Source organism: Papilio xuthus, unplaced genomic scaffold (assembly GCF_000836235.2).
Source record: "Papilio xuthus unplaced genomic scaffold, Pxut_1.1 DF829758.1, whole genome shotgun sequence".
In the NCBI taxonomy this organism is placed as follows: Eukaryota; Metazoa; Arthropoda; class Insecta; order Lepidoptera; family Papilionidae; genus Papilio; species Papilio xuthus.
In genome coordinates, this window is record NW_013528891.1 from 2209362 (window position 1) to 2231235 (window position 21874).

Sequence of the window (21874 nt, forward strand, 5' to 3'; positions counted from 1 at the left end):
TCGAAATTTAAAAAATCGCATTAAAATTTACATCCATAGACAATAGCAAAAAGACACAGCGACAAAAAATACAGAAATACGAATAGAATATTAAAAATTAATTTAATAAAATCTGCGATAAAAAAAATAAAATCAAAATAATCTATAAACAACTCTTGTGGGATGAGCGAAAAAGAAAAAAAATCCGTGTCTATGGCTGCGAGTGGCCGTTCGGAAACACCATGCGAACGACACAAGAGTGTCATAGAGCGAGCGCGAGAGATTGCATTCATCGACCAAATTATCTGTAAGTGGCGCCACTGTCGCTAGTAAATTCTTTGACATTTCAATACATTTCCTTTAGTTCTAATTTCCGCCACTTGAGAGATAAATTGGATATGTAAAACACCACAAAGTAGGGGCGTATACAATATAATTATAATATAGTGTAAATATTGCTGTGCCGTGTCGGTACATTGGTGTCATCCGGAGGCAGCTGGACCAGGAGTCGCCTCCAGCGCTTGCCTTTGCTTTGCTCTTCACGTTCTCTGAAAACATTTATTAAAAAAAATATTTAAAAAAGCAGATATGACTCCCCCTGCACCCTGACGACGAGAACGTGTCTAGATATTATGAGACAAGTGGTATAGCTTACCGTAGTGGTAGTAATGTTAGATATATTAATAACAAGCAGATCAAGCCAAGCTTCATCCCTCTCGGGCACCCTCCAGCCCCAGTCTCCATACGCTAAGCGGTCTAATAGCTCGGTGGCCTCTCAATCCGGTAACAATAACGATGTAGTAGCCCGAGCCGAGGAAGCCAGGCTAAACGCCATCTGCACTCGGCCACCTCAAGCCCGGTGAATATGTAACAGTGATTTCTCAGTAATAAAAAGAAATAGCTTACCGTTGTGTGAGGGTTAGGGGTAGGTGTAGTAGTTGTGTGGTGGTGTGTTGTTAGAGCAGCTCGTACTGGCGCAGGTGCATGCGCTGTATGATGTCGCGGCAGTCGTTGAACACGCGCTTTATGTTCTCCGTGTCGACGGCGCACGTGAAGTGAGGGTAGCAGTAGTGCTTGCCTTCGCCACTCGCTGTGCTGATGCGCTGTACGACATACAAAACAATCAGGGGTAGGTAGAAACAAGACCTCCAAAACAGATGTATAAAAAACATTTATCGCTTATAAATATATGTTTTTGTTATTTATGTATTATTAAAAAGTACTAGGAGCACAGTAACTTATGGGAGACATAAGTTATTTTTGCTAATTAAATTGGGAATGTGAAATGTTTTGACGGATAATTGTGGGTACATTAAATTTAAAATTATATAAAAATATGCATTTTCCTCCACCTTTGAAATCTTGTATAAAAACATATTACTCTTAAAACAGCCAACAGAGCACTTGTTTTCTAAACATGTTTATCAGTGGGAACATGCAATAATTAACGTGATAAAAAGTACTAGGAGCGCATAACTCACGAGGAACTCATCGCGTATGAAGTACTTGGCGCGGGCGACTTCCGGGTGGTCGCGGGCGTCGGGCGTCGCGTCCGGCGGCGTTTGGTAGCGCGCGAACTCAGCGAAGTAATCCTCCAATCGGGACTTCCCCGCCAGCACCTTCTCCGCGAGCAGGTCCTGCTTGTTCAGGAACAGGATCACTGATATCGTGCGCAGCCATCTGTACACAAAACATTAAATCCATGAATTACTCATCGAATGAATGATTAAATAACTGAGCGAATAAATAATTTCTGAAAGAATGACTTATAGTATATGTCATCATCATCTGTAGTTCATTATACGACCCAACTGAGAAGCTCGGAGCCTACCTTAAGTCAGTGACTAGGCCATAGTCAACCACACTGACCCAGTGCGGGTTGACTTCACACATGTCTTTACAGATAAGTGGACATATTGCTTGCATCACAATGTTTTCCTTCACCGTAAGAACATCTGATAAATGTACATATATAAATTTAAACAATCTGAACTGTTGCGAGAAGTCTTGCTATTGAATTAATTCTATCTATATATAAAACCTACTTAGACAAATAAAATGACAAAAAAAATGACATAACAGCTACAGTACAAAGAGGATATTGTAAAATTTGACGTTGACAGAGGGGCGCTAGTATGCTGTCATAATTTAGTTTGATATATACCAACCAGTTCAGACAGCTTTGGTCTATAAATTATGACTGGGCAAGTGAATGAAATAATTCTAGGTTACCTGTTATTCCATATGCTTTTGAATAGATCGAGCGACTCCCTCAGTCGGTTCTGTGTTGGATCCTCACGGAGCACCATGTTGTAGGAGGAGCAGGCCGTCACAAAGATGATGGCCGTCACATCATTGAAGCACTGGATCCACTTACGACGCTCGTCCCGTTGCCCGCCCACGTCGAACATACTGAAATACATTTATCTAATACTAGCTTTTGCCCGCGATTTTGTACGCTCGGAATTAAAAAATCTTACTAATATTGTAAATGTGTATGTTTGGATGGATGGATGTTTGTTTGAAGGTATCTCGGAAACAGCTGCACGGATCACGCTGAATTCAGCTTAGATGTAGATGAGCTGGAAGCTGGAAGAACATGTTGGCTACTAATTAAGTTTTTATTTAATTACGCACGGACGGAGTCGCGGGCGACAAGCTGTCGTACGTAGCAAATGTAGCCTATGTTGTTCCGTGATAATGCAGTTACCAAAGTCAAGTGTCAGAATGATTAGTGAGGGGACATAAGCGTCGACATTTAGTAAGGCTAGTGTTGCGCCAGTACACCGGCACAGTGTCGGATTTTCTTCCTAACATTATGAAGGTTAATTTAAACATATTGAATGGTGTACTAACTGAAAGTTGACTTTATCCACGACGAACTGTGTCTCGAATATTCCCGATGTGAGGACGCGGCAGCGGAGAATATCTTGCTCCGTAGGCGTGTAGTCCGGCTGCTTTATTATGTGCACCTGGTCTAGGAAACTAGAAAAACAAATAGCTTGTTAAAAAAAAATATTTCCTCAAAGATATTACGACAGAAAAAAATAACAATGTCATTTTGACGTAATATTTTGACCAATAAGGGATCAGCTGCACGATTCAATGATGGCATTTTCATAATTACGAAATTCCATAAAAAATCACGAATAATATGACATTTAGGTTAATTTGCTAATGTATTTCGATGGATCCGTCGCGTTTACGCACCGATTGTGTGTCTTATGTAAGGATACGTACTATTTAGCGCAATCTATAAGCTGGTACTCATTACTACGCTCGTATGTGCGCTGCACGCCTTGGTCCTTCCACAACTGTTCCGTGTGCTCGTAGAACTCCGACGGGTAGTCAAAATCGGGCTGCGACGCTACATCCTGGAATATAGGAGATAATACTTGAACATATTAGCTATGTTGGCTATTGTGACCAAAATTGTAATGTTTCGGTCAGTGGAAACATATGGTGGTACATGTTTACCTGAATGTAGTCGACGCGTGCCTTATTCTCCGGCTTCTCGAGCGGTATAGGTGGTGTCAACGTACTCATAGCCCCTGTGATTGTCTGAAACACGAATACCAATCTAATGAAATGGTAGTACAGTATCTTACTAATATTATAAATGCGAAAGTTTAGATGGATGGATGTTTGTTGGAAGGTATTTGGAGAACCACTCAACGGATCTCGAAATTGGAATAAATGTAGAACACATCATCAGCTTACTATACGTCCCAAATTAGGGTCTTGGAGCCTACCCCAAGTTAAGAATGGCTGACATAGTCAACCATGGTGGTCCAGTGCGGGTTGATTGACTTCACACATATCTTTGAATCTCTGATATGGGCAGGTTGCATCACGATTATTTCTACCCTAAGAACGTCTGATAAATATACATAGCACACGGGCTACTAATGAAGTTTTTTTTTAATTCATCGCGAACGACAGCTATACGATAAAGGTATATCTTACTAGGATAGCATCTCGTATATTCTTCTTAATGTCTTCAATCTTCTCGCGGCGCTCCTTGTCGGAGAATCCGTTGACGTGCAGGATTCGCATCTGCTTCACAATGGTCGACTTGCCGGACTCACCCGCACCCAGCAACAGTAGACGATGTGTCGCCCGATACAACTGGAATACAACGTGTTGTCTGTACAGCGTCTCGTCTTACGAGCTATTCAGTGTGGACTGTACTATAATTATGACCATAGACAAAGCTATGTGCTTTAATATAGTTACCTGCTTATCTTTCTGAAGCTGTCGAGTTATTGCATCGCTCCTCCGCTTCTGGGATTTGAGGTCATCGCCCTCGCTGCTCTTACCGCCCGGTGAGCCGAAACACCCCATCGCCGACCACGCCGCCCACCTACACACAAACAAACACACATCTTAATTCAAAAAGCTAGATTTTACCGTTTGCCGCGCAACAACTAATTTGAATTAAGATTTTAAATATTTATTAAAATAAGAAAAACCTTCAATACTACACTATCTTAAAAATACGACCTAAAACATGAGTAAAATTTTACAGGCCAGTGTTGTAAATACTTTATTAAATACCTTAAAACTCTAAACCGACATTACAGATATTGCTCACCAAGCAAAACCATTTTTTTTAATATTATAAGGTGGCAAACGAGCGAGCGGCCAACTGAAATCGCTGAAATAGCGAAGTGACCGTTGCCCATGGACATACGCAATTGCATATGCGTTGCCTACCTTTCATCGACGGAGGAGAGGATGCACAGAAAGAAAATATTTTCCCTTTCCATGCATCCTCTCATCCGAAAAGTCCACTTCCACTTCCCATCCTCTCCTTATAAGAAAAGGGTGGGAAGGGAAAGAGGACTAAATTAGGCCTCCGGGACGCACACTCATCAGACGAAACGCGGAATTGCTTCCACTTCACGCCTGTTTTCTGTGTGGTGGTGGTATTTCACCGGGCGAACCTGGCCGATTCGTGCGAAGATGTTAAAGCGGGTTCAACCACTCTTAAAACCATTTCTATAGACAATAATTAGCAATAAATAAAATTAATGAGATATTAAGCTATTGGCATCATGGTCTGACCCACAACATGCGTCATATCAGCCTAATAGCCTGACTTAATAGCCGGGCTAGCCATACCGAGGCGTGAGGAGATCGGATGCCGCGAATACGACCTCACTGCTGTTAGAGACCGGCGCCGCCTTGACTACAGTAGCCATAAATATAAAACGAGACTAGAACTTTTAAAGGTATATCCATCCTTAGTTGTTATAAGATTTATGTTTGACATACAACTAACTTTGATTGTATCCTCTTTCGAAATTCATTTAAAAATAAATACATTATTTTTTTTTTTCAAAAACTTTAAATACCTATATCTTACTTATGTTATAAATGCTTTTTGGACGGATGTATGGATGTTTGTTAGAAGATACCTCTAGAATGGCCTACATGGATCTCGTTGAAATTTAGCATAAATAGAACATAGCCTTTTTTTCAGAGGGGAATGCTTTATGCATACTCCGCGCCCAGGGCGGGGGGGACGCGGTAGTTATGTGGGATTCTCCTCCATAGCAGAGGCATACCCACTAAACCCCTCTGTTCCTCCAACGCATCGGGACGGGACCACGGGCACGCTTTCGCTCTCGTCCGCGGCCCAAATAGAACATAGCCTGGAAAACACATCATCATCATCATCAGCTCACTATACGTCCCCACCGAGGGGCTCGGAGCCTACCCTAAGTTAAGGGTGACAAACACATTGTCTACTAATTAAGTTTTTTTGTTCGACGCGGACGGAGTGTCGGGGAACAGCTAGTCTTTACGTAAAGTAGAAGTACATAAGTACTTATTCTATCATATATGCTTACAAAAAATTACCAAAAAATGTCCTAAATTTTCCCAAAAGTATGGCTACCGGTATAGGGCAATTCTATCCGCAATTGTCCCCGCGCGGCAATACAGCGAATATGCTAATGTGCTATTATACGATGGCGTGTCGCCACGGACGTACGCTAAGTGATTTTAGTAGCTAATTCGATCTGCCGTCTAACAACATAATTGTCAGTTTTCTAAACGAAAACGTTGACTAGAAAAGATTGTCATAACTATATCTTTGTATGTGCTAGAAATCATACTAATAGTATAAATGCGAAAGTTTAGATGGATGGATATTTGTTAGAAGATAACTAAAACGGCACAACGGATCTTGATGCAATTTGGTACAGATGTAAAACATAGTCTGGAAGAACACACAGACTTCTAATTAAGTTTTTTTTTATATTCCGCGCGAATGGAGTCGTGGGCGACAGCTAGTTTCGTAATATATTCTAAAGTTGCAGTGGAGGGATGTTTATTAGAAGGTACGGATAAACCGATCTTGACAAAATCTTACTTATTACGTTTTGTTTTTTAATTTTGTGCGGACGGAGTCCCGGGTGACAGCTTGTTCGTAAATTAATGTCTCAAAAGGTCGTCTTTTAAAACATGATATCTTTGGACATAGTTGAGTTAACCATTAGGTAATTAGTTGGCAATAGTAACCTTTAACCGCACACCTAGTCGTTGATTTGAAAGGAAACAAGATCGCATACCTACGTGTTCGTAACATGGAACTAATTCGGGTCGTAGGATACTTCGTGTATATTAGAAACGGACATAACAATTTGAATTACATTTTAGAACCGAAACATCTTGACTATTGGGTTTCTGAGACCAAAATATCTGTATAAAACATATCTTTGACAAAATAGAGATAACAATATATTTTAAAAGGCTCAAAAACCAACGGTTAGAGGTCCATAAAGAATATTCACAGACTTATGCATATCAAGAGATTTAACTGTAGATATCTCTCCTCTATTATATGCCACTTTAAAGACGTTACATGTAAAAAGTTAACATATGTTTTTATATATAATACATGTAGGGCATTCCCCCAATAAAATTGTTGTTGTATATAGAAGTTTGCTACTGTTAAGTACATAACGGAATTATAATTGAATACTATTCAATACATATGGCAATAAAAAGCGATAACTTATCATAAATTCATTGACAATATTTCAAAAGAATTCGCGTAATATAATGTAATATGAAATCGATTACTTATCACAAATTATCATTCTTTAGATAAGAATAAAATAATATTGCTTTATACATCTTGGATATGAAATTAACAATGCCCCCTGTATTGATAACTTAAGTCTCGAACCTGAGTGCAAATTTGATAATTAAAAAATAGTTCATATAGAATTATTCGTTGATTTAAAATGAAATTATCTATAATAGGTTAAAATAAACCAAAAATGAAGTAACATAAATTCTTGTTTTTGAATTGACGAAATTATTTACACACTAGCTGCCGCCCGCGACACTGTCCACGAAATGTAAAAATCTTAGTTAATTCCCGGCAATTATTCGAATTTTTTAAACCTTCCTTAGACCTCCACGAACATTTCAAGACGAAGATGAGATAAATCTGTTCAGCCGTTCCCGAGTTAAAACTCGCTAAAGCGAGTCTAACGAACAGCAATTGATTTTTACATATATAGATTTCTCTGGTCGTTACTGCTTTTCATTGTCTATGGATTCCGGAAATAGGTCTGTTTTTAATCAGTTTGTGATTGCCAAATTATAAAATTAAAATTATCTCGAGAGCTTTGTCATAATTTTCAATTGAATAAGACTATTCCCCCTCTATCTATCTCTCTCTCTCTCTCACTGCAAGAAGAGTTAAAAAGATCGACCTTTTTTATTTCAATGAATACGAAGAAGCATATTCTTATATTTCTCCACATCTTTATCTCTTTATAATAAAGTATCCTGCGTGATCTATTCTAAACGTAAGCTTTCATTGTCTCTCTCACATAGAGTAGTGGCAAGTTCATATTCCAGATAACAATTCGAGAATAGAACCTGAGTACAACAATTGGTAAAGAAACTGTCAAAGTATCAACTATCATACGTCAATCACGCGTCACGGTCATAGAAAGAGCGTAGTAGTCACATTACGTAAGCGTAACATAACTGTCGGTCGTCGTTAAAACACATATAAAACATATTTTCATCCCTCTCACTCATTTAGAATAGACAGAGACAGTAATATGTTTGAATACCAGTGATACGGCATAAGAATTTCACTAAAGAAAATGCCCATAGCAACTTGTGGATTCATGGCGCGTATCCACACAATACCAACGTAATATGGACTGAATTTCTTAGTAACGTAGGAAAGTACGCTCTCAAAGTATTGTCTTTCTCCTATTTATTTGTATTAATATTATACCAGGGCTTCTAAATTAATATCACACATATTATTTAAAGATATGTCAACCAACCTGTACTGGACCAGTGTGGTTGACTGTGGACTAGTTCACTTGGCAGGCTCTGAGCCCCTCGGTGGCAACTTATTTGACGACGACGACACACATTATTGAGAACCAAAATTTATAAAATTACGTATATTTTTTGGTTGTCATCTGTCCTTTTCTAATGTATTTCTATAGATTGAAGTTGTCATACACAATCCTATTTGAAACGCATTGTAAACACGAAAAAATACTAATCAGAGGGCTTAGCACGAATATTTGCGACACGCGCCTACATAGAAGAAAAATTGTATGAGAATTGTCGATATACTTTACGTTCGGTAGAAGCGCTGCACAAAACAAGTTTTGTCGATGACGTTTCGAAAACGTTCACACGAATATTCGTGTTAGGCTCTCTATTATTTAAAATACGGAATTGCTCAGGTAGATTTACTTTCTGGTGAACGACTATCATTAAGTATAAAGAATATATAGAACGAGCAACGATTAAAAAGAAATTAAACTGTTTGTGAACAAGATTTCAAAGTACAAAATGACTGTAATTCGAGTGTTAATAACTAGTTTAACATTAACCAAGGATTGTAAACAATTTTAAAATCCAATCACTTCATGAGACACTATGCTTCAAATTGTCATCATCATTAGCCTTTACGTCCTAACTGAGCGATTCGGAGCCTTTTTTTTCAGAGAGGAATGCTTTATGCATACTCCGCGCCCTGGGGAAGACGTGGTAGTTACGTGGGATTGTCCTCCATAGCGGAGGCATACCCATTAAACCTCTCTGTTCCTCCAACGCATCGGGACGGGGCCACGGGCACGCTTTCGGTCTCGTCCGCGACCCCGTATGACTCGGAGCTTGTCCTAGGTGACCACAGTCACCACGCTGGCTTTCTTCTGTTCCGGCGGTTTGAATTAGGGGACTTTTCTCTTCTATTTATTTATTTATGTATAGAAAAAGAGAACATTTACATTAACTACAACAATAAAATCATTTTATATGTATCTGGTACACTCACGTAATGTTTCAGAAGGTTCTTTATAATTCTATCAACTGCGACGTTTTCTATTGGTAGAAAATCCAAAGACATTTCCCGCGCGACGCCATATTGGATATGTTGAAACCAATTACGTTTATGTTAGTGTATTTTGATTTATTGTATGTGTAATATAGTTTACTAGATGTCCCGAGACTATTAAAAAAATAATAAAAAAATTAGCTTGTGTCCTTCTAGACTATGTTCTATATATGAACTAAATTTGAGCAAGACCCATGTAACCGTTTTATAGATATCTTCTAACAAATATCCATCCATACATTCGCATTTATAATATTAGTAGGATTTGCATTATTACATAAATTAGAAATCAATAAAGTAATTTTACTAAATTTAAACATAACGTATGCTAAATATTACGTTCAAATATTAAACTTTTTTTCACCAAATAATGTTTAGAATCAGTACAAACAAAACTTGTCAAACTTAATTACGACTCGGTCGCAGCGACGATGTCTCCAAAATAGTAAAATCTAATTTTAGATACAACGCGGGCTACTTGTCGAAGTATTGCAAACGAAAATACTCCTCCAACCCCACTCGGGGGTAACTTTTTATAAATAACTCGGTTGATGCAAATAGGTCAACTCTCCAACCTGATTAAAGCAGTAATTTTATGTCTTCTCTTATAACGAGCAATCGTCATAGTATAGTTTAAGACTAAAATATAATATTGCAGCCCCCACACATATACTTTCGTGATTTTACTAACATGTTCAGAAGAGATGGAATTCTTATTACTATTACGAAATATCGGGAGTAAAAAAATCTTATCGCGGTAAAAAAACTCGTCTCTTAAAAACTATAATTAATACGATACTATTTATTCAAAAAAGAGTAATTATTATTAGAAAAAGAAAATGTCAAAAAGTCTCATTGATTAAACGAAAAAAAAAAATTTTTTAAGTTCGCGCAGTTTCAATCTTATAAAAAATTTACAATATGGAAATATGTCTCTGTCTGTCAACATAAAAACCCTGTCGCATTTACATGACAAAATCCTTGACCTATCAGGACTTCCCACTCCGTATTCTAGATTGTTTACAATTGTGCGTTTTTTTTTAAACGCACTTCTTTTTTCATAAAATAATGAAAAAAAATTAACGAAGCAAAACCCGAGGTCCAGTAAGACAAACGGACGAACAGTTCACCGCAAAAACAGCAACTTTTTGTTTGACGTTCAATCGGAGCGAAGTAACTCTTCGTATGTTTAATCCCCAGTTGGGTTGGGGTTTTCGGGTTTTGTAGGATTTACCGGGACTAAAATTCCGTTTTGTTTTATTAATTCGGTAACAGATTCGCGACCCGCTTAGCTAAAGTTGGGTTTCAATTCGAAATTAACCGTTTGATGGATTTTAATGTGGTTACAAACTAATATAATAAAATTTACTTTAAAAACATTAATCAAGCATTGATAGATATTTACGTCAAGATTTTAATTTAAAAAAAAAAATTTACGCGTACCTTAGAAAAAGAGTCTTGACAGACAGACGGACGGACAACAAAGTGATTCTATAAGGGTTCCGTTATTTTTCTTTCGAGATACGGAACCCTAAAAAAATCTTGTTACGAGTCCGAAAAAATGTCTATACTGCTTTCATCAAAGATAGTCAAATATGTATCCAATTTCCTAAACGAAAAAAACGAAAAACTGGAAAAATCTTAACAACTGAAGGATACGTGAATATTCTTCAAAAGGAACATTCCAAATCTTTTTGTTTTAAACAATATATTAACGAAATCATATGATGTCTCCGTACTGAAGAGCCATTAAATATAATTGGCCACTACAGAAGTACTATCGAATGTGAACAACTGTATCTCAAGTACAATACGTTCGATTGTCAGAGGTCCTCGACTATTGCAGTAAAATACGCTTCAAGTTAAAACAACCTAATTATTATACAGCATGATGAAAGATTGAAAACCTGGTTAGTTTATAATCTAACTAGGAGTTGCCTGAGACTGCGTCCGCACGTAATTACAAAAATGTAGTATTAAATATAGCCTAAATCATCCGGCGATAGTGTGGCCTACAAACAGTGAAAGAATTTTTCAATTCAGTTTAGTATTATACTTTCAGAACTTATTCAATGCAAACAAACAATCAAATGTGTCTATTTACTATATTAAAATATATATGCGCAACATACATAAATATCTTTTTACTAATATGTATTAAGCATAAATTAAGCATCGTCCTGTATAGTAGTAAGAGATGGTCACCCTATAGTTACCGGAGCTCGTATTGTCAAATCGTATTGTGTGAACGCGAGTCGCGCAAAAACATTGTAACCATGAGAGATGACATCCTGACGGAAGTCTAAATATAGATTCGGCGCGTTCTTGCCGAATTTTGTATAAGTCAACGAGCCGTATTTCATATGGCTCAATTTCTTATACTTATATTTATGGGAATATTTTAGCATCAAAATATTATTCCATTACGAGTTGAGTTTTGTACGTAAAGTAATGAGATTGAATGTGGATGGGTACAAGGGTAGGGGAAGACCAAAAAAAGTATGGAATGACTGTGTGAAAGAGGATATGCGTAAGAAGGGGGTAGACTCGGATATGACGGCTGATAGAGATGTATGAAGGAGTAGTACATACTGTGCCGACACTCGATAGGGATAAGGGCAGGTTGATGATGATGAGTTGAGTTGTGTACGTACAATTTATATGTGCACTTATCTTATAAGGTTGATTGGCCCATAACAATGCCAAATACATATTAAGCGATAGTTTAGGATCTCATAAAAACAAATTATATAAATTAGATAAACCATAAATATGAACATAGTAAGTATATGAGTCTAATGTAATTAGTACATATCTCTAACTAGTTTTTTTTCAAGTAATTTACTAGATTAACATATTCGTATTACAAAAACTATGTACTTTGTTTCGTATATGCTTTTAAAATCTCGTAGTAATTTTGGTTGAAATAGGACTACGTTTTACATGTATCAAAATTCACAAATTCAATAAAACAGTTGCAAAGGATAGAATAGTTAGCAGGCGTTTCGGCCTCCGAAACATCTAGAGACGTGTAACCAGCGGCCCTATTCACTGAATAAATGAATAAGATTTTGAATGGATCTGGCACGGTATAACTTTCTAGTATCGCATCTTAAATAAGGCCTTCATACAGAGAAATACTGTTAGAACTTTATATGTACAATTCATATCTATACATAGTAATAAAATTGGAGTGTCTGTATGTAATCTCGAGAACATCAATTATGCCTACTAACTGTGGGTAAATTCTACAAAAAATAGATGCTGCATTATATTTCCTTGACCTACGCAATAAAAAAGTAAGTGCCTCGTTCATACCTACTATAAAACTGAGTCAATGTTTACACAAATTCCCGAAGAATCACAACCGCTCATGAAGCCACCGACTGAATACACTCCGCGAGAAAAACAGATATATTTTAGTGTGACCACGCAATAACATAACGTAGGACAAGTTTCTTACGAGATAAATCGTCGAAAAAATCTTTTATGATAACACAATATAGAACAAATGACAAATAAAACAGTGAATTTTCAACAATTTATATTCCACGACTTAATATAGTACGTACAGACATCACTTGTTAACCGTTAAAACTGACATGGTTTAAGTAATCGATATCCGTCTGACCTTAAATCAGAATATAAGGCTTTAGTGCCAAAGTTTAAAGTAGATTTCTGTTTAATATACTTGTAATCATGTCACATGCGTTAATACGATGAAAAAGATGCTTTCTTAGTGATTGATTAAAATTAAAATTAATAATTTTAAAACAATTTTATCTTTTCAAATACGGTAATATATTATACCATAACTGTTTTAATTGTTTTATAAGTAATAAGCCGATTTTGTAGTGGTAACGTAGATAAATGTTAAAAATATAATATAAATTCAAGGATTATAATGGTCACCCTACAAATCTTGAAGTGAAATACTGATGATTCATTTCGTTTCGCGTATATTCCAGATGTCAGTTATCTCCGGTAGATTATGTACCATTATGTGTCTTCCGATCAAAGGAGAGCAACCATTATTGTCAAAAATTAACACGTTCATTGCCGCTTCCATTTTTTTTTGTACTAAAGTGAACTCGACAAGCGAACCATTGAGGCTAACCGTAGGTTTCCGAGACCATATTCCCCTTTCAAAACATATTGACAGAGATGACGATAAGAGATTACGTCTAAGAAGGTAAGGGTATAAAGAATGGGTAATTAATTAACTCCGTATAAAACCGCGGGGAAAATCTAGTTGCAAGCATCTATCTTACAGGTGATGTCTATGCAACGGTCACTTTGCCATTCTAGCGATATTAGGCCACTCCTTCGTTAAGTACCATAGACTGCCAGAATATTTTTTTTACTATCAATGAACTGGTACAAAAATTCTAATGACTAATCATAGATCAGAATCCAAACAATATATTTAAAGATAACATAAAAACACTATCAAACTACTAATCAAGATTAATTTACACGATGTTATTTTATCTGTTCTATAATTAACAATGCACTACAAAACCAATTAATACAATGATAATGGAGTAGGCGTTGCAAAATACGCGGCCATAGACAAGCCGCCATCGTAGATAAATAAATAAAATTGATTGATTGATCAAGTTCAAGTTCATTGTTTATATTTTATTAACATTTATATTTATTACTAGCGCTAGCCCGTAACTTCGTCTGCGCAGAAATAAAAACGTATCCTATAATCTGCCCGCGTGCTTCATCTACCTTCCCGTCCAGGTCCCGTTAAAATCGGTCTAGCTGTTCCCGAGATTACCCGGAACAAACGCGGCCTTGCAGACAGCCATACAGACACACAAACAGACAGACAGCAAAAATGTTAAAAATTTGTTTTTTGTATCAGCAAAGGAGTCATTACTAGTACGAAATATTTAGTAAATCGATATTACGTACAGTTTATTATAAAACTACGGATTTTTTGGCGCGATCCTGGCACTTCACTATCGCTAGTCAATCTATTAAACGTCGGGAGAAAATGTAAATGACGTAATCCACAATTGTTCGGTGACTTATACAAGAAAGTCACATATCCAATAAACCATATATCGAGTCGTAAGACTTCCGTTGCCTAGGCGGGATATATAAGTGTAGGAATAACAAACTCAGTTAAAGCGATAAGATCGACACAAACGCGACAATTTTGGAGATGAAAATAGAATAGTAATCAGTTAGTTTTGGTTATAAATAGATTTTACACAATGACTTATAGTCTATTTTTAAGTATGCTAATGAAAATGACTTACAGTTTTTTATTTAAGATGACAGGAAAAAGAAAATTTCAATATAATATTAAAATAAGAAACCAAATAGAATTCGTAAACTTGACTAGCCTGGAATTTCTACCACTTTAAGATAATAAGAAAGTATACTCATTACAGAGCATCGGTGGCTCAGGGGTCAAGCGCTTGACTTATAAACTGCAGGTCCTGGGTTTGAATCCCGCCATGTACCAACGTGGTTTTCCATTTCCGATTTACAAATGTACATTTATCCGACGTTCTTACAGTGAAGGAAAACATTGTGATACAACCTGCACATATCTGAGAAGAAATTCAAAGATATATGTGAAGTCAACCAACCCGCACTTACACCGACTAAATGCACTAAACATATAAAGAAGTTGAAGCACAATACCTTGCCTTTACAAACCTTAGAAACAATTATTAGTAAATCAGTAAGCCTATCATCATCTCACAGGCCTTACCTGGCCGGGAGCTTAAGGTAACATAAACCTCAATGATTTGACTTAATATTTACAACTGGCAACCTGTTGCCAACCACTTGGATAAAAGAAATTAATAAATTAAATTAATTCATCAAGCCTATGTATAGAACATTAAACATTGCTCTAAAAATAACTACAACATTCATTTAAATACATAATTGGCGCTTCTGATGTATAAACAGAGATAGCGAACAAGGCCACAAACTTTTAGATACACATTTTAATGATACAAATTATCTATCTTGATTAATATTTTGAATACAGATTCAACTATGTAGCATATAATTACAGTTTTTTTTATCGTTAATTTAATAATATTACTATTTGAAGTAAGCTTACACTGGGATGTAATTCATCACAATTCATCAACCTGCCCTTATCCTTACAGAGGGTCGGCACTGTATGTACTACTCCTCCATACAGCCTAACAGCCGTCTGATCCAAATCTACCCATTTCCTACACATATCTTCCTTCAGATAGTCATTCCATACTTTTTTGGTCTTCCTCTACCTTTGTAACCATCCACATTCAATCTCATTACTTTTTTGCTTTGTAGTATATCACAATTGCCTACGACACAAAAATGATGAACATGAATATGTAAATAGTATTAAAACATAAGACAAAAAGTTTAGTTTAAATGGAAAATATGAAGTACTAGCTTTTGTCCACGACTCTATCCATGTCGAATTATAAAAAAAACTAACTTAATAGCTATGTGTTTTTCCAGACTATGTTCTACATCTATGCCAAATTTTATTAAGATCCATTGACCCATTTTGGTAATGTCTTCCACAACCATCCATCAATACAAACATTTGCATTTATAATGTTAGTAAGATAGCAGATTCTATATGAGTTTTAAATATTATAAATATTTATTTCATCATTTACAGTGCATATGTATTTTAAGTTTGTATGCACTAAACTTTGTCTATAGTTGAAAATGTGTATAAAATTTTCTAATCTAGATAAGTGCTAGTGACGGACCACAATACTTTTCTTAGTTATAGAGGCAGGTTGTCTGTATAATATTACTTTTGTTGACTAACTTAAGGCCTGTTCACATAAATTGCTGAATAATTAACGAACAAATAAAATAACTAACATATAATACCTGATAAAATAGTTTGTATTTCACAACTTATTTGGAGATTGTGAAATGTCAATGATGACTTTAATTGAAAAATAAGTTCCAAGTAGCTCATCTCGGACTTATTTGGACATTGTGGCTCTTTGATGAATATCAAAATATTATGACTAAAATACTTTCATTTCTTTTTTTTTTATAAGAGAAGGGGGCAAAAGAGCGGCGGAAACACCGAGGTGATCAACGACACCCATGGACATCTGCAACACCAGAGGAACTGTAGATGCATTGCCGGCCTTTAAGGTTCTCTTTGCAGAATAGAATCAAATGCAATATGTATTATATTTTCTGTGCTATGATTTTAAGGTTTTTTTTTACACTATGAGTATTTAATAACTTTCTACCAAGAATATTTTCTTTAAATCTACTTATTATAATATGTTACTAGCATTTTGAATATAAAATGTGAGTATATTCTTTAAGACAAGTATTTCTAACAATTAAAAAACACAATACTTTAGGTTTGGAATGCACCCTCTTATCCAAATGTAATTACGGCTTACATTATCAGAGTATAAGAAATCAGAATGCACCGATGACTCAAGGGTTAGACAATTCTTGATATGGGTATTTGACATGTATTTTAACAGAAATAAAGGTTATTTTTCTAAAATTTTGTAGAGGGATTTTTGAATATCAGATGGTACTGGCTTGTCATAGTCACTGAGTAAGGTACATATTAACTACAGTGTGGCTATCAGTAGACTGATATAAGCTGATGATAAATAAATTAAAATCGGCATAACTATATACATCCTCAGTCAGAAATGTTTAAATATGTACAGTCAGCTGAAATTTGTATACATTATAGGTATGAAATATATGTATATACATGTCCAGTATATGATGATGATTAATAACGGTTGAAAGCATACAGACAGATAAATGCCTACATATTTTTGAAACTGAATGTATACATATTTAGGCTGCTGACTGTACTTTGATACTAATATAAATATGTAAGTTTTACCAGCAGGTGGGTGTGGCGTTGTCCACGGTGTCTTGGTTGGCCTGCGAAGGAGACTCGGCTCCCCGCGCGCCACCCGCCACTGAGGAAGCCGTGGTGCCGCGCTGCTCCTTCACTGACCCCGCATCCTCCCTCACTGTTCGCACAATCGCAACCGCACTGATATTATCTCCAACTTAACGACACCACTATTTGCATCTCTACCTGAAACCACCACTACACTTTAACGCACTGCCGATTGCCTTACCACTTTTTCCAATGTACGAAGTATTCGATATCACTGACACTCGTCACTCGGCACACGAGAATCTCTAGCGTGCCATGTAAAAATCACCACCGAGTGGTGCGATCACGCCCAAAATCATCACACACGGATATATTCAGCATAAAAATGGCAACCTTCAAAAATAATGACCCGACTAATCTCACAAGTCCACCATGGAATATTGTAATATTTATAAACTTTCACAGGTTAATTATAGACCAGACGCTACTTTTAACGTTTGAACATAAGTAAAAGTTAAGAAAATAATATTTATAAATAGCTTGAGATTATTTTGATACAAATCTATATCGGTCAAACATCACTTCATACACACCCTCGATTTGGGTGGAGCAGATCCTCTTCTTTCTCTTTATTAAACGTTTAACATACGAAAATTAGCACGTATTAGTTAGTAAGACTACAATTAAATGACCTACACCCTGATAACTACAAAGACATTTTTGTAGCAATGACAGCGATCCGTATCGGCTTCACAGAACCTACAGAAAAAAATCAACATGTCGCCTGCTGTGATATTACAGAAAGGTGTTTTATAGTGGCAAGTTCAGTAAATCGAGATAAAGGGGCGTGGTCAGCTGAAATCGAGATTGTTTAAACCTGATGTAATCATTGTCGTCCGATTATTAATTAAAGATAAGTTATTCCTTAATTAAGAAGAGAAAACATCTTAAAGTTTTCAGAAGGTAAGTGTTTCTACTACTTCCTGAATCGCTAGTTGGACAATTCTTATATAAACTTTATTTTTACAATTACTTGATGATGTTTCTACTGTGATTAAGAAAATCAGTTTTTGAAAGCGTTAATTTTAGGTATCCCTAATTTTCAGTCCTTGTATTAATATCCATCCCAATAGGACTTTTAATTAAATCAGTGAAGAACAACGATTAGCTATCTGTATTTTTATGTTATCTTTTTGTATTGTCAGTTGTCAAATTGATTGGTTTTGATTGAGCTTACTTGTCAAAACCATTTGTGGCGCGGAGTTTTGTTGTATAAAAACTTAAGCATGTTAGTAACTAAGCTATGTTAAGTTTATGAATAACTAACAGATTTAAAAAATGACTACATACAATAAAACACTTCGATTATTAGCTTCGAAATTAGGTCTTCAAGACGAAGAGAAAGTTTTGAGGTATGAATTTTTTTTAAATTTAAACCGAATTGGAGACTGCTTTATTCACGATATTCACCAGAAAACTTCACAATTACAGGAAAGCGGCAGAATTGGAGCGTCTTTTACAAACCAAGACGATTGCGGGTAGCAATATAACTGACAACAGTAAAATGGTTATTTGTCTAGATTTAGCCGCAAATATATATGGCGTAGATTTAGATCTGGTTAGTATGATTAATTTTAAATAAAATACTTTTTAAAATAAAATAATGACTTCACATATTTCCACCTTTATAATTGTGTAACAGATAATTTCTCATTAATGTTAATTCAAGTTTTGTCTACTGAAAAAATAAGTAACTTAAAAGATTTTTTCTATGCTTTTGTATTTCTGTTAAGTTATGTAATGTTACTCTTTATATTATATTTCAGAAAACAGCAGTCAAATATTCAGGACTCAAACAACCAACATATGTAAATTCAAGAAAAATATTGGAAAATCTTTTAGAACTAAATGATGATAAAATATCAATTTCATTTTTATGTATATCACTTCAATGCACTGAGGTGCAGGCATTAGCTGAAGATATTCTAGAAGAGTATAAGAAAAAATCTAAAATGGTAAAAAGTAATAATATGAACATTACATTTTCACAATGAAACATACATTCTTATTGTAGACTAGCTGTTGCCCGCGACTCTGTCTGCACAGAATTAAAAAAAACTAAATGGGTAGCCTATATGTTCTTCCATGCTATATTCTATATCTGTGCCAAATTTCATCAAGATCTGTTGAGGCATTCCGGAGATATCATCACACATCCATCCATCTAAACATTTGCATTTATAATTTTAAGTATGATTTTTACTGCCATAACAACTTTACAAAAAAATTAATCATCATCTCCCTGCCCTTATCATACTCATATAGAGTTAGGACAGCACATTTTGTCTTCCTAATTAATCTCTCGTCCATCATCTTAGTATTCACTCCCTTTTTGATAATGTGCCCTGACCAGTCTATTCATTCATAAAAAAATTGTATTCTCTTAAAAAACATATGCCAGTATTTTTCTATGCATATGCTCAACTGATGTAATATATTAATTATTTATTATTTGTTTCAGGATATTGATATAAATCTACCACAGTATGTCTGTATGGCTGTATACCATGCTTGCAGGTAAAGGACTTTCTGTGTTTGTACTAAACTATTTACTTACCTGGAATACACTTAGCCTAAAAAAATGGTATAATTTTTATTTTATTTATTACTCTGTATCCTTTTATTTCAATTTGGATTAAAAAATAAAATAATCTTGAAGTGTTCTTTTAGACGAGCTGTCGCCCGCAACTCTGTCCTTGAAGAATTAAAAAAAACTTAAGTAGCCTATGTGTTCTTCCAGATTATGTTCTACATCTATGCAAAATTTCAGTAAGATCCATGCAACCATTCTGGAGATACCTACAAACAAACATCCATCCATACATCAAAACTTTCGCTTTTATAATATTAGTATAATAAAATGAATAGTTTTCTTTTCTTGGATTACAGAATAAATAAGGTTAAAATAACAAAAAGCAAAATAATTGAGAAGTCTCGTATGAAGCCGTCACAATGGAGTAAATTAGATGCAGAATGGAGTAAATTTGTTAATGATAATTTTGCTTCTGTTAAAAAGACAAAAGGTCGACCTCGGAAAGAAGAAATAGAAGGTATGTGTTGTATAAACTTTTTACCGTTACTTCCATAAAATTAAAAAGATATCTAGGATTAAATAATAACACTATAAGTTAAAAAAAATTGTACAAAGCAACAGTGATTTTTCAAACACTCAAATGTACAAGACTAGTTTTTAACCTGCTGTATTTAAAACAATCATCCAAACTACATTCTACATGTATGCCAAATCAGTAAGATCTGTTTAGCCGTTCTAGATTTACCTTCTAAGAAATATCCATCAAAACTTTTGCATGTATATATGCATGTGTAATCCTTATATATATATTTCTTCTGTGAGTGTGTATGTCACTGAACTTCTCTCAAACAACTGGACCGATTTTGATGAAATTTTTTGTGTGTGTTCAAGGGGATCTGGGAATGGTTTAGATTCACAATTTTGTCCGCTGGGCAATGTTTTTATAATTAATTTTTAATTTATTAATAGTTGTTGATTTTGGAATGTTTTACATTGGATCCGACAGACGGCGCTACCATCGCAGTGTCAAATTGTCAGACAACGTCTGTCGGGTCCGCTAGTCTATATATATAAAATCAATTGCTGTTCATTAGTATCATTAAAACTCGAGAACGGCTGAACGGATTTATCTTGTTATGGCCTTGAAATGTTCGTGGAGGTTTAGGGAAGGTTTAACAGATGAGAAAAAATGGAATAATTGCGGGGAAAACCCTTAAAACTGCCCTTTTCTTTTTCCCATATAAATGGCTGAATGGATCTCGCTGAAACTCGGCATAGATGTAGAGTATAGTATGGAAGAACACATAGACTAATAATTGTTTCTTTTTTAATTACGAGCAGACGGAGTCGGGCGACAGCTAGTAGTTTATTATATTATTAAGATAAATATAGTTACTTTAAACAGAACTAAGATTTTTCTTTAAGAATTGAGTAACCACATAAAATAACCATATTTATTTTTGACAAATTTTAGATATTAACAATGGAACAGAAAATAAAACATTAATTAAAGAAGAACTAATAGATCTGATTGAACCTTATGATGTTTGGAAGAAACGTATACTCGAAGAGGCTTATAAAGAACTAATGGAATTAGAAGAAATAGAAAAAGCACAGAATGTTATGCCTATAAGACGGTCCCCAAGAAAAACTCCACAAAAAACTTCACCATACAAAACACCTATTAAAGGAAAGGGGATTAGGTTATTATTTCCGAGGAATTAAAATTTGTTTTAATTTAAAAGTGTTTTGTATATTTTTCTAGGTAAACTCGATATAATTTTTAAAGTCCAAAAAATTAAATTTTTGTTTCTTATTGAACTATTTAGGACACAAACCTATAATATATTGTTACATTATTCTGAAGTCAAAATCTGTTTTAAGGTTAAAGAGCGGTTTGAAAACAACCATAAAAGCATTAATTTATCGTTGTTTTCTGAAATCAAAATCTATGTTTCATCTCTGTTTTGTGAAAGACAATGAGAGGGATGACGATATTTTATTGTCAAAGATAAATAATTTATTTTTTATA

The 21874-nt window shown here is 35.2% G+C and overlaps 2 protein-coding genes across 7 annotated transcripts; one reads left to right on the forward strand and one right to left on the reverse strand.

Moving 5' to 3' along the window:
• Positions 1-18121, reverse strand: LOC106128743 (G protein alpha s subunit). 5 transcript variants are annotated; one of them, XM_013327212.1, is made up of 11 exons: positions 17843-18121; positions 17247-17443; positions 4216-4342; positions 3946-4107; positions 3457-3540; positions 3220-3353; positions 2836-2964; positions 2212-2391; positions 1461-1659; positions 886-1082; positions 1-527 (listed from the first exon to the last, which is right to left on the reverse strand). In XM_013327212.1, exons 3-10 carry the CDS (start codon positions 4321-4323, stop codon positions 936-938), a joined length of 1143 nt encoding a protein of 380 aa, XP_013182666.1. In that variant the 5' UTR covers positions 4324-4342; positions 17247-17443; positions 17843-18121; the 3' UTR covers positions 1-527; positions 886-935. The 5 variants fall into 5 exon arrangements, with proteins under 5 accessions (XP_013182666.1, XP_013182659.1, XP_013182679.1 ...); XM_013327205.1 differs by having other exon boundaries at positions 17247-17447; XM_013327225.1 differs by having other exon boundaries at positions 17946-18051.
• Positions 18122-18454: 333 nt separating this feature from the next.
• On the forward strand, positions 18455-21595 carry Orc6 (origin recognition complex subunit 6). Of its 2 annotated transcripts, none has more exons than XM_013327235.1 (6): positions 18455-18661; positions 18741-18867; positions 19076-19264; positions 19771-19826; positions 20199-20359; positions 21311-21595. In XM_013327235.1, exons 1-6 carry the CDS (start codon positions 18588-18590, stop codon positions 21565-21567), a joined length of 864 nt encoding a protein of 287 aa, XP_013182689.1. In that variant the 5' UTR covers positions 18455-18587; the 3' UTR covers positions 21568-21595. The 2 variants fall into 2 exon arrangements, with proteins under 2 accessions (XP_013182689.1, XP_013182695.1); XM_013327241.1 differs by having other exon boundaries at positions 21317-21593.
• Positions 21596-21874: the final 279 nt, after the last annotated feature.

Coding starts and splice junctions, on each gene's coding strand:
- Orc6 (XM_013327235.1), top strand. CDS start 18,588: ATGACTACATACAATAAAACACTTCGATTATTAGCTTCGAAATTAGGT. Junction 18,662..18,740: donor GACGAAGAGAAAGTTTTGAG/GTATGAATTTTT, acceptor TCACAATTACAG/GAAAGCGGCAGAATTGGAGC. Junction 19,827..20,198: donor GCTGTATACCATGCTTGCAG/GTAAAGGACTTT, acceptor CTTGGATTACAG/AATAAATAAGGTTAAAATAA.
- LOC106128743 (XM_013327212.1), bottom strand. CDS start 4,323: ATGGGGTGTTTCGGCTCACCGGGCGGTAAGAGCAGCGAGGGCGATGAC. Junction 4,108..4,215: donor AGCTTCAGAAAGATAAGCAG/GTAACTATATTA, acceptor GTTGTATTCCAG/TTGTATCGGGCGACACATCG. Junction 1,660..2,211: donor AAAAGCATATGGAATAACAG/GTAACCTAGAAT, acceptor TTTTGTGTACAG/ATGGCTGCGCACGATATCAG.